Here is a 16,639-nt window from a genome sequence, read left to right as displayed (position 1 = left end):
GGTGTTTTCCGTAATGTCCTGGTTTCAAGTGTGTTGTATTTTGTTCTGCAGGGCTTCAACACATTCACACTACCATGTGTACTTCAGTTTTGGAGTCATGGGTCATAAATTTTACTCTGACAGTTCAGGCATTCAGATTCTGGCATGTTAATAGCAATAAAAGACTTGTTTGCTCCCAAGGATAAAATAAAACAAAAATTACCATGATCAGCTCAAATGAATCAATGACACCTGATGTGTAGTGTCCGCTGTAGAACTGCAAAGTAAGGCTGCCATTCTCTCTTTTTGTCAAGACTTGACATAAACTTTTGGAATTGGTGTTAAATCTCCACATGGCAGCGAATCGATGAGCAGCTATTGTGACAAAATGTTGGTATCTTGTGTTTGTAGCTAGCTCATGGCCATTAAAACTTGTTGAATCCTTCGTTGGCCTTCGATCAGACATAAAAGAGGGTAAAAATATAACAAAAAAACTCTAGATCTTAGGTTTTATAAAATATTGGGCAGCGATTTTACATAACAAAACAGTTTTCCAATCAGATCCCACCTTGATCAAAAGAGCTGATGTTTGCTCGGCGTGCTGCTTAGATTTTAAGCCAGGCGTCTCCTGGTGCAGGAGGTCGTCCTGAAGCCGTTTGATGTTTTGACGAATGATGGATCATGGCACACAATTGTTAAGTGTAAAAGGAAGTGCGGTGGCACATCCGTCTTCTTTTAGATTCAATTTACGGCTGAAATGGCTGAACTTTCCTGGAAACGTTCTTTGTAGTTGAGCACCCAACTAAAGGAGCAATAAAAGGTTCCGGCTATTGTCAGACTCATCTCTGCGTTACAGACGCTCTCATCCACTCCGACATACTGTGAATGCAGCAACAAAATAAAACCTTCACTTCCTCCATCAACAACTTTATGCGCAACCAGTAGCAAACAGAATGAGATCGGAGCATTTTTCTGCAAGTGCCAAATGATCAGGAACTAGGAGGAAGAACTATGAAGTTAGAAGGAAAAGTAAAAATGCTAACACAGTTGTGTTTCCATCACTTCAGAGAACATTGCATAATTAATTTCCTACAGATTAAAACACTAATATGTTACTTTCTGACCAACACTGAACCCAAACCTTCCCTTAAACGAGAACGTCAGAGTCAGTTTAAACAGGTATACGCACCCACAACATGACTAACAGATAACACATTGCACTTGATCCTTTCTCCGTCTGTCTCCTTAACATTTACAACAATTCACACCTCTCAGTGTATGCATGTTTTGGTATTGTGTTCTTGATCTAGCGCTAGGTGTCCGTGTGTTTGTCCAGGTGTGTATCTCTGTGTTTTTGTGTGTAAAACGGTGTATATTTGCGAGTTTGACTATTTGACAGCTTCACTCCCAAACGAGGAGTCTGACACCTTCTTCTCTGTTAGTGTACCTTCATAAAGATGTGTGAAAGTCTGTCTCTTCTGAGATTCATGCTAACTGCTGTTGCCAGGTAGATTTTACTATAATGAGTACATCAGCAGACCTCTCTGCCCCTCACTGTTTGTGTGAATAGAAGGAGAGATGTGCAGCACTCAGTCACTTCAGACCACACCAGCAGGTGTTAACCCTTCCCACAGCTGGAGTTTTCACTCTAAAAATGTTTTCTGTAAAGCTCTACTAATGTTTCAGCAGGAGAGTTTCAGAAAGCTTATTCTTGAAGGTAGGATAACCATTCTAAATAGGTTTGGGGATAATACTAAATGAGTGCTGCTTTGTTGTCATGGGACGTTGTCGGAAAATTTTATCATGTGTTACCTGAAAGACACCAAAACATCTTCAGAATATTTGAGGCAAAATGTTCTACTTTTGGTAACATTTCACAGTAATGGGGGAAATGGGAGTATCATCTGAGGCCTTGATAACATCTGGACAACAGTTTCTTGAGTTGGTTTGAGAACATTCCTCCTTTGTCATCCTGGAACATAATTGTGGGACTTTTAAACTTTCAAACAATCTTGTAGGCAGTTTTAGCCACTGTTGTGGAAACGTTTCCTGCTGAGTGGGCTCAGGTGACCTGCTCACTGATATGCTGAATTAACTTTTCAAATTGTAGCAACAGCAAATACCCACAAACATGGACAACTGTAGTGTTTTCTGCAGCTATTCCTTTTTTTTTTTGGCTATTTCAACTGTGTTCTACACTGACTATTGGGAAATGTGCAGTCACACTGTGTAATTTTTTACAGTTTTGTTGAAATTTCCCCAAATTTTCGGTGACCTAAGCTTTTCCTACAAAATAAATGATGCCTGGTAGATGCTCTTCTTTCGCAAAAGAACTATCCACTGAGTGTTAAACAATGGTGGGATATTGGAGTCCTATTGGGAACAATGGTGCTGGAGTCTCTTAACATATGGACAAAATCAGATCAAACTCATGCTTTTGGCGTCAGACTTTGAAAATCTGTCATGCATGTGTCTATTTTCATACTACAACAGCTATTTTGCACAGAACACAGTACATACAAGCGCAGAAAACATGCCCTTTTCACAGGATGTAGCATCAACTTACAGATTGGGCTGTAGCACTGTGATTATCCCTGAGATTCAACTGTAACTGTCAATTACAATGACAAGTGTTTTTTTTTTTTTTTTTAATGGACATTGGTTTTCCTAGTGCATGTACAATCGGCTTTCAGTGCAGACACAAGTCACAAATTTTGGGCTGTACATGGGCGCCTTGGATGGATAGCAAAGTTTTTTGTCACACAAACCTTTATGAGCTTTGCAGACACTAAAACAATGATTTTGTCTCAACTGTCAGTGACAGAAAGAAAGCTATCTTGAGACTAAGAAACCTGAATAAGTCACATTGCAGATAATATGACATAACCTGATCTAAATTGTATTGTTTATGTGTTTCAGGTGAACATTTCTTCATTACAGGTCAATAACAGCAAGATTAAAACATGTTTGCTGGATGTAGCACAAGATCTGCCAACAAATATTACATATGAGACGTTTATTAGGTTTGTTGTTTTGTCCAACTAGAATAAATGTTTGCCCAAATTAGAACACCACAGAATGGACTGATTTTCAACAGCATTGAATTAAAAGCTTGAAGTCGACACTTGAATCTCAAAGCGATTGTTTCATTTCAAGTGCAGTGTGCTTGATTAAAGAGGCTGCACAATGGGAAAAAAATAAAAGAATGTGTCACCATGCAAATAAAACCCAACCATGAAGGCATCAGGTGAAAGTTTTCCCCTGACTGGAGACAGTTGGTCCACTGACATTGAATTAGTGATTGACTTTGTAAGCTAATAGAGTTTTTATTTGAGGTTTTCCATCCAAATGAGTTTGATTTGAGTGTAGGGTTCCCAGCGGTGAGTCTGAAAATCTGCCCGCAGCCCAAGAAAATCACCACGGCTGCTGTCGTTTTGTCCCAGCAGTTGTTCCATTATTCACCTTCTTCAGGGCTGCTTCAAGATTTATCGCTACATGACATTATTACAGCTTGTCTGTCTCCTGTTCATCTCAGGGTGAGACTAGTTTAATTTTACAAATTACAACTGGGCGTCACAATATTACACGAATACCTGAAAGTCGGAGCTTGTAGTTGAACTCGTCTCGACGTATGTTGTGTATCGACAGCAAGAGGATTTGATTGACTTTTCCTGCTCCGTTGATGAGCTCATCGATAAACTCAGGGACAGCTTAACTGAAACTACGTGCAGCATAAGAAAAATGTGCAATGAAATATCACAATAAACAGCTGCTGCTTTCCTCTGTCTGGTTTCATGTAACCTCAGTCAATAGTCGCATGCAAATCAGCAACACGTTGGACAGCAGTAATTTCTCAGCTCAGTTTATGCCATGTGCACGTGTCAGCAAAACCTAATATGTCTCAAAGAACTTTCAGCCTTTCAGATTATAAGAAATATTATGAAATATTGTGTCATATCTAATAGTTGGAAATGTCCTCCATGATAAAATTTACTGGATCAAACAGCGGGTCTCGCTCTGCCTCACGGGGAAAAAAGCCCATAATTAAATTCTGGCTAACCTAATATTGCTAAGGAGTAGCTTTCCAGATATTTGAAACTTTTGCTACACTTAAATAATAGAATTAAATCATGGGAAACTGAAGTGAAATTTAATATGCGTAATCTTCCTCCCTTATTGTTTTTTTTTTTCCTTTGGCACTCCTTCCTCTCTTGGCTTCTCATATTCTCTCTTCTGTTTTGATCCTTTTGTAGACTTTGTGTCTATGTGCAAACTGCAGGACTCATATTATAGGGACCTTTAGAAATGGTGGATGAAATGTGGACTCCAGTATGTCCGTATAAGTGCATATATTGTGCTATTAGCCTTATATTTAGCATCTAACAGGTGCACGAGTGTAACCAAAGGTTGGTGTGGTGATTGGTAAAGTATAGCATGAGACTCTAAGTAAATCATTAACAGTGTTACTCTGAGATTGCACTAATGTTGCTATGAATAAATGCAATTGTTGCTGAGATTGTTCACAGCTTCCGATAGCCCTATGCTATCTGAAAATCATCTTTGCACTCCAAAATGGAATTGTATCTTATGACGTAAACTGTTCAAATGCTTCTCAATAAAGCAATATTTTACATCTAAATTTGATTTCTATCAAAATGTCTTATTGTGTTCTGTGATTTTCTCTGCAGTGCCCGGCTCAGTTCCCATGGAGTCTCTGCAGAATACGCCGTACGAGGAGAAGATCTTCATGCAGTGGAAAGCTCCCAATGAGACCAACGGTGCCATCACTCTGTATGAGGTCAGTCAGACTCTCACGAGGTTGTAGTACAGGTTATCGGTTTAAACCACACCGGGAGGCTTAAAAGTGTGAAAGTGTGGACCACAGCTGTGAGTGGCAGCCTGTACAATCTACTGCAGTCCTATACAACATAACCCCATTATGTTTAACTTGAGTTGTCCTTGTGATTTCACATTTTTTAACTTGAAATGTTGAGTTTTTTGACATACCTTTTCTCTGCACTGACTAAACATAACCGGCTACATTTCTTGAAATTAATTTGATGGTTCAAAGTTAAGTTGGTTAAGCAAGAACTTACTTGTTGAACACAACCTTCTAATGCACAGTAAGATGATTCCCAGACAGAAATGAAAATGAATGCTAATCATGACCCGTGGAGATTAATCTCCAGCTCTGTCCGTACAGTCTAAACTTTTATCCTTAATATAGGCGCCGGGGGCAGCCTCAAATGTCACGATATTCATAGAAATGAGAGAAAAGGTGAGATGGCTGGGTAGTTAATGAATACCTCACAATGCCACTGGAAATCAAATTCAATTCATGCTGCTTGTGAATGTGACTAAACAGATGATGGTTGAGCTTACCACTATGATGCGTCGATAATGTTCTAGTGCATCAGAGTTTACTCACACAAAACATTCAAGAGTGAGCTTTGTTATTTTTTTTTTCTTTTTGTCTTTTCCAAATATATCTTCGGATTGAAACCACTGAGTTGTGACAGTCTGTGAAGCAACAGGTTTGTTCCCAGGTTTCGATGCCGATCTCGTGTCACCTCGACTGGCCTTTTCTGCAGCTTTCTGCTCTATTCCAACTGCAGCACAAAGTCTGCAGCGTCTGTCTGTCGGAGATCTCTTGAAAGAGATCATTGTATTTTCTATGCGAGGACTATTGATTTCCACATAATTTCACAAAAAGACATGATAACTGATAATTGTAGGAAAGAATGCGGCGTTGAAAGGAGAGCCAAGAGCTGAAGGAACTCGTTGAGCAGCATTTTCTCGAATGACACTTAAAATCAATTGGAGAAGTACAGTTGAAAGTGATAAAGAGAAGCAACCTAATTAGAGGGAAGAGCTAAGAGAAGCCCAGAGGAGCTGAGGAGGAATTATATTCAAAGGAGAGGTTTAGAAAGGAGACTGAGGCTGTGTTAGCTCTGCACCTGTTACTAAAAGCATGTGGACTCATGATCATCCCAAATGTGATTGTGGACTTTATTATCCCAAAACCATTGGCCTTAATGAGCTGCTAAAACTGAGAGAGCTTTCCACAAGCAGCAAGCCGAGCTCTAAGGTGGTGGATGGGGTTGAGGTCACTTAAGCTGTTTACACTAACCTGCAGAAAATATTTCTGGATTGATGCATTGTCATTTCGCCAACACTTTGTTGTGTGCTAAAGCATTAAAATTCATTTAATTGGAACCAAGTTCTTATCCCAAACCATTGACAACAGCTCCAGATAAAAATGTCCATATACTTTTGGCCAAAAAGTGCACATGACAGTAAAATCATCAAGTTCTACTGCTCAGTGTCCTGCTCAATCCTTAAAACATTTTTTGAACACTAGATTAAAATTTCAAAACAATCTTGCAGGTAATTTTAGCCAATGATATGGGAACTTTTCCTGATGGTTGGACTCAAGTTACAGTTGGGATGATCATGAGCCCACATGTTCATCCCAAATGTAAGGGGTACGATTAGGAACTAAAAAAACTGCAGAAACTATTTCTGGACGGTGTTAAAAGAGATGTTTAAGACTTTGTGGTCTGCTAAAGCATGGAACCAAATTGTTGACAACAGCTACAGATAGCAATTGTTTAATTACAACTACACCAGATAAGGTTGTCCACATACTTTTGGCAGTATTGTCTACATGTACTGCTCTAAAGTGTGGCAGCTTCATGAATGTGAATGTTTTCTTCTTTGACAGTGAACTCTGGACAAAACAAGACCCTTGAGAAAACTGATCCACTTTTTGCAAATTTTTTGACATTTTTTTGAGACAAATGGCTGATCAGTTCATTATAAATTGAATTTCAGAGGTGCAGAAGTTTGCAGATAACAATGTACTGACTACATGTTTATTCAAAAATCTGCATCATTTCAATCAAGACTAAAAGGTGAGATCTTCCTTTAAAACTACATGGAAAACTTGAGGCATTTGAACCAACAATTTTTTTTTTGTCCCAAACCATCAACAACAACAGTGGCAGAAAAGATTGTTCACACACTTTTGGCAATAAAGTGGACATATTACAGTGTTTATTTAAAATCATCAATCAGAATTTCTCAGTTTCACCATGGTGAAGTAAATCTAATATAACTTGCGTGACAAATAGTTATTTTTTTTTCTCTCTAGTACTGAGTGTCATACGGTGCAGGAATTTAAGAAAAACCATGCACTATACTCAATTTATATTCATAAATCTGCATCAGTTCAATTAAGAGTCAAATCTGAGATCTTCTTTGAAAACGACATGGAAAACTTGAGGTATTTGAACCAACTTTTTATCCTAAACCATCGACAACAGCGCCAGATACAGTTGTCCACATACTTTTGGCAATAAAGTGTACATGTGACAACATTTACTTAAAGTCAGAATTTCTCAGTTTTGCCACGGTAAAGAAACCTTATGTAAATTAACTGGCAACTAGTTGTTTCTTCTGCTACCGAGTGTCACAGAGGGCATCAAGGTGTAAAAGTTTACAGGAAACCATGTATCAAAGGTGAGATCTTTCATAACTATGTAGAAAAATTAAGGTATAGAAACATCTGTGCTGGTTTTATAATGTGTTATCACATCACTTTCAGCTCGTACCGGTATAAACTCTGAGTTATATCTGCGAATAGATAAAATTAGACATGAGCAACCATTCAGAAGTGGATGTAAATTCTTGTGGAAGGAGGCAGAAAAGTAGAGCTCGAACCTCGAAAGAAAGTAGCAGAGAGACTTATCCCTCGACAGTCCTTGAGACAATGTTTGGGAGTGAGCGAGATAGAAAGACGTGGGTGTATACCTTTGTGTGTGTGTGTGTGTGTGTGTGTGTGTGTGAGGGTTATAGACGGTTTATTCGGGTTGAAGTTGAGTTGAGCCCTCTATCTAATGAATTATTGACCCGTTCTCTGTCTCCTGTCTGCCTCTTATATCACTGCATCAAGGAGCCTCACACCGAGACCTGGCAGAGCTATTAGTGTGTCTGTGTGTGTGTGCGTGTGTGTGTGTGTGTGTGTGTGTGTGTGTGTGTGTGTGAATGTGAAAGATAAGGAGGGAGTAAAGTACCAAGAAAAAGGGATGTGTGTTCTTGAATAAGTTGAGCGCATGAAAAAAAAGAAAGTATGTGAGAAAGTAAGTAGCTGCGAGTAGTCGAAGATTGAGTGTGTGCTTCCTGTTAAGTTGGAAATGTGTGCATGTAAGAAAGTTCAGTATATGAGAAGAAATAAGAAAGAATGTGTGGTGGAAATCAGCCTCAACATTAAAATCACTGACAGACAAGTTGATAACACTCATTATGTTGTTGCAATGGCAGTAGGGATCAACTGATTTGAGTTTTCCAGGGCCGATACCGATGCTGGTTATTGGTGAAAACCAGTATTTTGAACCAATATACATTAAATGTAATGTTTTAACAACTTGTGATACTAGAGAACCTGTCATTCATAACTAGGCTTATTTATTAATAGGGGTGATTATAACTAAATATGTAAAATAGAAACAGGACTGATTAAATTAGGACGTTGTCCATCTCTTATATGGAATCGACTGACGCTGATCAGTTTGTCTTTTACAGTTTGGACTGTTGTTCTTCTCTGTTTTCTCAGTCTTTTAAATTACTTTTATTGCCCCGTGGGTTACAGATCTTAAAATATTATTAATTATTGTTTTCCTGATTCTGTTTCAGTCTAAGTTGGTGGCTGCCTTCAAACTTAACCACTAGCCATTAGCATAGCCTTAGCCACTGTGACAGAAGCTAATTTCCTGCTTGTGGCAACTTGTGTTTTTTGTTCAGTTTTTGCAGTCTCTGCATGCGAGACATTTCTGAGACGCAGTAGTAGTGCATTCAATTTTTCAATAATTGTAAAAACGGCAGATATCGGCCAAAATAATTGGCCTGGCTGATAATCAGTCTATCCCTACTGTACAGTGGTGGGATGTGTTAGGAAGTGAGTGGACTGTCTTGAAGCTGATGTGTTGGAGGAAGGGAAAAAGGAGCCTGGGAGAATCTCCAAAACAGCAGGTCCTGTTGGGTTTTTTCAGTGGTCAAATGGTGGCTGAACAAAGTCTCACTGATGCAGGTTGGGAAGTGAAAGTTGGCTCATGTGGTCTGATCTCACAGAAAGTTACTGTAGCATGATTGTCTGAACATTTCTTGATGTTTACAGAGCTGTGTAGTCCCATTCTGACCCTTGTCCATCACAGAAAACATCCACAATGGGCTTATAAGTGTCAGAACTGGGCCATGGAGGAATGGATGCAGGTGGGCTGGTCTGATGACTCATCTTCTTTTGTATTACATGGACGACAGGGTGCATGTGCATTGTTTAGTTGAGGAGGAGATGGCAGCAGGAAGCAGGATGATCCAGCAGAGGCAGGTCTGGACCACTATGTTTCCTAGAATCCATCTTCATGTTACTTTGACTCATATTACCCATTTAAAAGTTGTTGCAGACTACATATACCACTTCACCACACATCTGCAGTAGGCAGGTTGAAGCATAGGTTGAGCAGTTGTCATTAAAAATGGCATATTATGCTTATATAGAATATTGCAATTTCACAGTAACCTTTTGGATCTTGGCAGATTTGAAAGCCGTGTTTCAAAATCAACAAAAGCGTGGCATTTATCTAATGTTCAATTTTCAACTTTATGGCGAACTGCTCAAGTGTAATGTACCATTTGTCTGGAAAACTCAACTATATATAAGCTTATAAATGTGATATTTTATTAAAATTACTTCATTCTTTATCTCTCATTTAATATTTGTCAATAATAAATCATGCATATTAACCAGATTCTGCAATCAACAAGGAATTCTGTGTTCCTCACTGGAACCAGGAAGGCATTAATGACTCAACTGCAACCAAGGTGTGACGTGGCAAAAGCATTAGGGACTTTTCAGTTGAACTGCAGGCAGTGTTTACACAGAGCAGATAGGAAGCAAGACTGAAAACAAATTAAAAATGTAAACAGTTAAGTATCTGTAGTATGTGGAGCCCCCATTCTATTTTCCACAGTTAAGTGACACTTGTGGACATGTGGAGGAATGTCTGACACATTTTTAGTTCTTGAACTACTCATGTGTGACCTGTTGTTCTGTTGGAAAATTACACCAAATCTGCACCTAAAGTCATGATATTTCACCAAAATCGATTAATTCTGTCTTTTTTTAAATGCCAACCCCCCCCCCCCACACACACACACACACATTTGTCCTAACAAAACCTCCATAGAGCGCGTTTACACAAAGCAGATAGGAAACAAGAATAGAAACAATAGTACAAATAGTTAATTATCAGTATTATGTAGAGGGTTTTTTTCACACCTGGGAGTGCTGGAGGGGAAAACAGCCATTTTTTTGCAGAGTAAAGAAATGCAACATTCCATTTTACTCTGTTTTTACAATATTTTTTGGCAGTGAATTTGTGTCATATTGCACACAGGACAAATTTGTGTTTTATCTACTTCTAGTCCTGATTATGCTGTTTGCATAGAAATTAAGGACTTAGTATTACAATGAAAAAAATGTGTGCACAGTGAGCAAAAATGTGACGTGCAATAAACGCAAGTTCAAATGAATAAAAATAGAGATTGCACAACTTTTAAGTAAGCAGCAGTATTTTTCAGCTCTGTAAAAGAGTTTATGTTACATTTTAGCTTTGTGTTTTTCACTCTTCTTACAACCTCACACTTGGTGTAGCACAAACATCTTATTTTGGCAGCATCTTCCACCCATATAATGGTCTCTATTTTCGTTCTAACCTTTCCCTCGCTCCGAACATCAATCTCTAATGTCTCCTCTCTTTCTGCCCGGCACCATCTCTGAGACCTCCATTAGATCTCGACCCAAAACTTGAAAAACACTCTCTGCGGTCCATGAACCTCTTGGGACTGTCACCAGTTCCACCTTGTTTTGCGTCGATTTCATTAATATCAATCTGCGCCCCCATGCCCTCTCTGCCCGGCGGAGGCGGCACGACCCGGCATCATCTGTTAAACATATCAGAGCCTCCACACAATGCAGCGCTATTAGAGGTAATTACTATAATTGCTGCTATTGACAGGATTAAAGGCATCATCTGCGACATCTAAAGGGGCTCTTGTTGTGTCCTATCCTGCTCTGTTGTCTCTTGTTTTGTGTTTTTTGTGTTTTTTTTTCGTACCTCCCCTCAGTGTCCCAGATGAATTAGAGCCAGGACAAAGGGACGGACGGAGGCGAGAGGGTTGGTTAGATTTGTGGAAGTGGAGAATGGCGAGGAGAGATAAGGAGAAGAGAGGAGATAAAACAAGTGGAGATGTGTCCAGTGGAAACAGGGCTCATCATACAGCACGATTAGGGGAATTAATCAATGTGCAACTTTGATCACTTCATCTCTTGTATCTATTACTGTAATTGCAGCTAATTACAGGATTAAAGGACACATCTGGGTGAGATCTGAAGGGAGGCCCCCTCTCTTCCTCCCCTCTCCCTCTGGTTCTCTGTTCATCTGAGAAAATATTAGATAAAGTCGAAGGGAAAATGTGGGGGAGAGGAAAAAAAGCATAGAGCAAGATATCAAAGAGAAAAACTATCCTTTAAGATTAAAAATGTCTTTTTTCTTTGATGTGTACACAATCAAATGTGTATATTACAGATTTGTCACTCTGCAGCTGATTCTATCTGCCCATTTTCAACTCCAAATTCTATAATTTGGACCTAAACTTTAAACTTGATCTGCATTTTCAGAAACTTTTTGAGATCAGCAAACATAGAAACCCCAGATCATGCAAACCTAAAGCAAGGTTTTACCCTGATCTTCTTATATTGGTGCGTTTAATTGGCACTTAATCTGATCAGTATGTCTTTCTTAGCTGACATTGATCCCCAAATTTTCATCAGCCACTAAAGCACTGCAGATAAATTAACCCGTCCTTCTCTGGAGCTAATCACCAAAAAATCAGGTGAAGACTTTTGTAAACCTGTTTTCCAATGTAACGAGTGGTGAATTTGTGAACTGTGCATCATGGTGAGAGGACAAACTAAGTCTTATCTCTCTTACACGGAGTAGATTAAAGCAAATTTGATGCAAAGATTTTCTGTGCAATCTTCTTAAACCGGCATGGTGCAGTTTAATTGGCACTCAGGCTGGTTAGTGGATCTGAATTTTCCTGCAATTAGGCTAAATGTGTACGCTATCGGGTTCAAAACTGCTAAATTTGTGCTGATTGAAAGGTTGTAGGGATTTTAATGTGTAATGTCCATCAGTTTTATAGAAAAAGAAAGAGAAGAAAAAGCACAATATGACCCAAAATAAAAATAAACCCATAGCTGGATGTGCAACTGAGGGCTTCCACTCTAACTGGTTAAATGAATCTATACCTTCTGCAACTTTACCTCCATCACCCCTCAGGTATTGACGGTTACTGAACTGGGAGCAGAGAATCACTAGAAGACACACTCGCACATACACACACACACACACACACACACACACACACACACACACACACACACACACACACACACACACACACAGATCATGACCTTGTCAATCCCTTCTTTGATTGCCTCATCAGTCCACTCGAGCGTCGCAGGTCGTCTCTGTTCGCTCTTACCTCCCCGCTGGCCTCTGCAGAGTTATTTCTGAACCCCTGCTAGCTTAACAGATGCCGGAGCTAACATTGATTAGAATGAAGCAGCGAAGCGAATCATGAGATCACAGCTGCATTGGTTTGGTTTGACCGACTAACTAGTGGGAGGTTTTCTAGTTGCTGACTGAACTGGAAAGAACTGCATCTCGGCAATTCATTTTCTTGATTTAGTTTTCAAATCAACTCAGGTTTAAAGAAATTAGTTGTCTGTGTGTCGTGCAAAGAAATTTCAGTAAAATCTAAATTACTTCATCTGATTAGACCAAGAGAGCCACTCCTAAAACGCTTGACAAAGAACACCATATTCTCTAAGTTAATGCAGTGTAATGTATTATATGGAGGCTTGAGTGCATCAATATGTCCTTTATTAAACATATTTTCATAGATTTTGTTCAACACTGGCATTCAATGTGTTTATTTATTATTATGGGAACTGATCAAATGTACTGATTATTGCATTCTAAAAAAGTAATTTACCACCAACGAGTTACCAAAGCTTAATTAAATGCATGCTAGCAAGATGAAAATTCCTGTTTATTGATTTAGATAAACTTTTAAAGTGGCAAATACTGATTTAGTTAAGCAAAATTACACCAACTTAATATTGTGTATAATTTCAAGTAAAATCGTAGTATTAATTTGATTAAAACAGAATTCAAGTCATAGAAAATTAATCAAATTGGCCTTGAACTAGCTTAAATTCTTATAATTAGTCTATATATGTTTTAAATACCATGAATTATAGAGGAAAGATTAATTTCTGTAACTGAATATAATTTGTTGGTTGAACATAATTTCATTGTTAGAAGTTGTCCTTACTTAAAGATACTGATGCAGACTTTTATTCTTCTTGTTCTTCTTGTTCTTCTTCTTCTTCTTCTTCTTCTTCTTCTTATTATTATTATTATTATTAGTAGTAGTAGTAGTAGTAGTAGTAGTAGTAGTAGCAGTAGTAGAAGTAGTAGTATAAAATATGGTGTATTACTGTCAAAAACTACAAAAATGGTGAAAATAATACCAAAAATCTGGACAGTAATTAAAGTTTAACTGACTAATAATGACTTCATAAAAACAAATTCAGTTCAAAGATAGCTAAACAAAATGATACAATCCAACCACGGCCACAAATAATTGGTATTACATTGATTTATTGTGAGCTTCTGTCTTTCAGTAATGCAAACTTGAGTTTTCTCTGGATATAATACACACTATCAACACTGTCCACACAGGAAAACTGCACTGACGGTTCATAAATGTTAACAACATGACAAGTGACTTTGACATTCACATAATATTAACCGTCCTCTGTCAGTAGCAAAGGTGGCAGCACGGAGGTGTTGTTCTGTTCTAAAAATGTCCTGTGGAAATGCTAGAGGTGGATGAATAATGAAGGTGAATGTGGTTTCTGTCCTTCATTCAAAAAAAATAAAAAATCAATAGTGCAATTGTTTTTGAACCATAAAAGTTGTGGCTTCCTAAACACAGCCAGACTTTAACCCCAGACTTGACAGACCAAACACTCAGTCATATATTCTTGAAGACAACACTGAATGTTTTGTTGGTCAACTGAAATTTTAAGTCCGTCCAAGTGCTTAAAACACAGCAGCAACACTTGGAATAACAACATTGCCATTTAGTTGACAAAACTTTGAGCCGTTCATCCAACACAGCGAAGCAATGAGCCGCTACTTCGGCATGTAATTGTTTTTGTCTGGTCTTGTGTGTGAATAACTTTAGTCTCCAGTTCCTCTCTCTTCAAGTAGCCTTTAATCAATCACAAAAGTCGATACTGTTGACCAGCCTGGCATTGATTTCACCAGGTTGCTCTGTTACAGGCTGTTGATTTCTGGAGAGAAAGCTGGTGTATACTTACTTCTCTTCCCCCATCGCTGGTTCCTGAATGGAGGAATGATAGAAGCTCATTAGAGAACAGCCGTCACCTGAGATGATTCACTATTGACTCAGTTTACTATTTACTGTGAGACAGAAGCAGCTTGACTTGCCAAACTGGAAGTTAAAGATGCATTGAAAATCCACCAAGGCAGGTGGAAGTACAGTGACTCAGAGATGGTGAGGCAGAGATGATCAGACTTTCATGCAAATACAAGCAAGAAATATCAATGTTTTTACAGGAAAACTGGATCCAAAATACATACATGGATTTTCAATTTTGTAAGAAAACATTATTAATGTTGTAATGTATTTCTATAATAATCCCAATTATGAATGAATTCAAGAGTTTGACTTACTGATGGGTTAGTGTTTTTTTTTTTTTTTAAGTGGTAATTGATAAAACTATGTTTCTTGATGTAAAGCATGTTTGAAAAATGCCAAAATTACACCATTTATCAAGGTCAGAAACTGTAAAATCAGAAAGATTTGATGGATTTTCCATTTTTTTAATGGTCTTAGAACTTATAACATGTGACTTATGGACTTTTTGGTAGGAAACTGGACCATATCTGAGCTTAAAATTATAATATTTCATCAAAATCGCTTCATTCTATGCCTCATTACAAAAAAAAGTTCATAGTGACCTGATTATGTAAAAAAAATAAATAAAAATGATTTCCTCCTCGGCACAACTGAGAAGCCATAAGTGACTCAGTTGCAACCAACAGTATTGTGACTAAAATTTAAGGACTTTAAAATTATTAAATTATTATTCTTAATGATTTAATATTTACTTAATATCATTTAAATGTATCTATTTATTATTATTATTATTATTATTATTATTATTATTATTATTATTATTATTATTATTATTATTATTATTATTATTATTATTATTATCATTATTGTTATTATTGTTGTTGTTATTGTTGTTATTATTATTATTATTATTATTATTATTATATATTTAATGTATGGCACTATAACTGTCTCAAAACTGTTCACTAGCTTCTTATGTTTTAACTAGATTTAACAGTTTTTTTAAAGGACAGAAATATAGGGGAAAAGGCAGAAACGGAGGATGACAGAGCTAAATATGAACTTGTCTATGCAGAAAATATCTTTCTGAATGTAAACAGCGGCAGAATGAAGACAGTGACAGTAAATAGAAACAGCCTCATCCAAACCTTCAGCTTCCATCCATCTCGTCTCTCTGCTCTCTCTTTCCTCTCTTCCTCTATATTGTTTTTCATTCCTGTCAATAATGGGCTATATTTAGTGTGGCTTTCAAGTCCTTGAGCTGCTGACCCCATTTACTCCGTCACACTGCCTGTTTGGCCGACAGGGCTGAGTATCACTTACACGTATGTGTGTCTCTGAGTGTAGTAATGCAGCGCTTTTTTGTCTTGTGTTTGTGCATCTGAAATATTCATTACAGCCTCGTGTGGTTCAACATTTCTTCTATAAACATCACAAGCTATAAAAAGGAGCAACTTACACTTTTACAATAACAAATCTGCACGTTAATGGTTGCACAGAGTCGCACAGGTGACCTCTCTGGTTGTAATCAGTGAAATCATTTGAGTCTTTTAACTACTTCTCTGCACTGTTAAACAATAGATAAGGTATTTTAGTAATTAGCCAGATGCAGACTTTCACCTTCAGAAACAGTGAATTTATTTAGTTGCAGCAGCTTGATTAAAAGCAGCGTGAACGGGATGGCTCTGAAAAGAAATTGCATTAAATATATGGGGGTCACTGAGCTTCAAAAGGCGCCGGAATAATTTTATCATCATGGGAGAATAATGTGCTGAGTAAGAAATGAGCGAAGAAACATCGTCATTAAGACTGATTGACAATAACAACACATTATCGTCAATAAAACCACCCGTAAGTCATTTCTCATACAGACCTGACGGCTACATGGCTGCTTAATATTAACAGTACATCCAAGAAAACAGCAGTCAGAGGAATTATAATAAGTGAGATAGTTCATTTTGTCAGCAACCAGACGTCAGAAAATTAGATTTTTGGATAAAGTCACAACAAAATAAGAAAAAAAAAAATGGTAAAAAGTTTGGAAAGTACATTAAGCTGGGAGTGAGGTTATGTGCAGTTAAAA

General features: G+C 37.8%; 1 protein-coding gene across 12 annotated transcripts in view; it reads left to right on the top strand.

Moving 5' to 3' along the window:
* Window positions 1-16,639, top strand: part of ptprt (protein tyrosine phosphatase receptor type T) — a 412,332-nt gene that overhangs the window by 211,041 nt on the left and 184,652 nt on the right. For all 12 annotated transcript variants that reach the window (XM_035943149.2, XM_035943147.2, XM_035943148.2 and 9 more), the window contains exon 11: window positions 4,668-4,777. In XM_035943149.2, coding sequence (XP_035799042.1) covers window positions 4,668-4,777 — 110 coding nt within the window. The remainder of the gene's footprint in view (window positions 1-4,667; window positions 4,778-16,639) is intronic.

The sequence above is a fragment of the Amphiprion ocellaris genome, chromosome 5, assembly GCF_022539595.1.
Source record: "Amphiprion ocellaris isolate individual 3 ecotype Okinawa chromosome 5, ASM2253959v1, whole genome shotgun sequence".
Classification (NCBI taxonomy): Eukaryota; Metazoa; Chordata; class Actinopteri; family Pomacentridae; genus Amphiprion; species Amphiprion ocellaris.
This window is presented reverse-complemented; position numbering and strand designations above follow the sequence as displayed.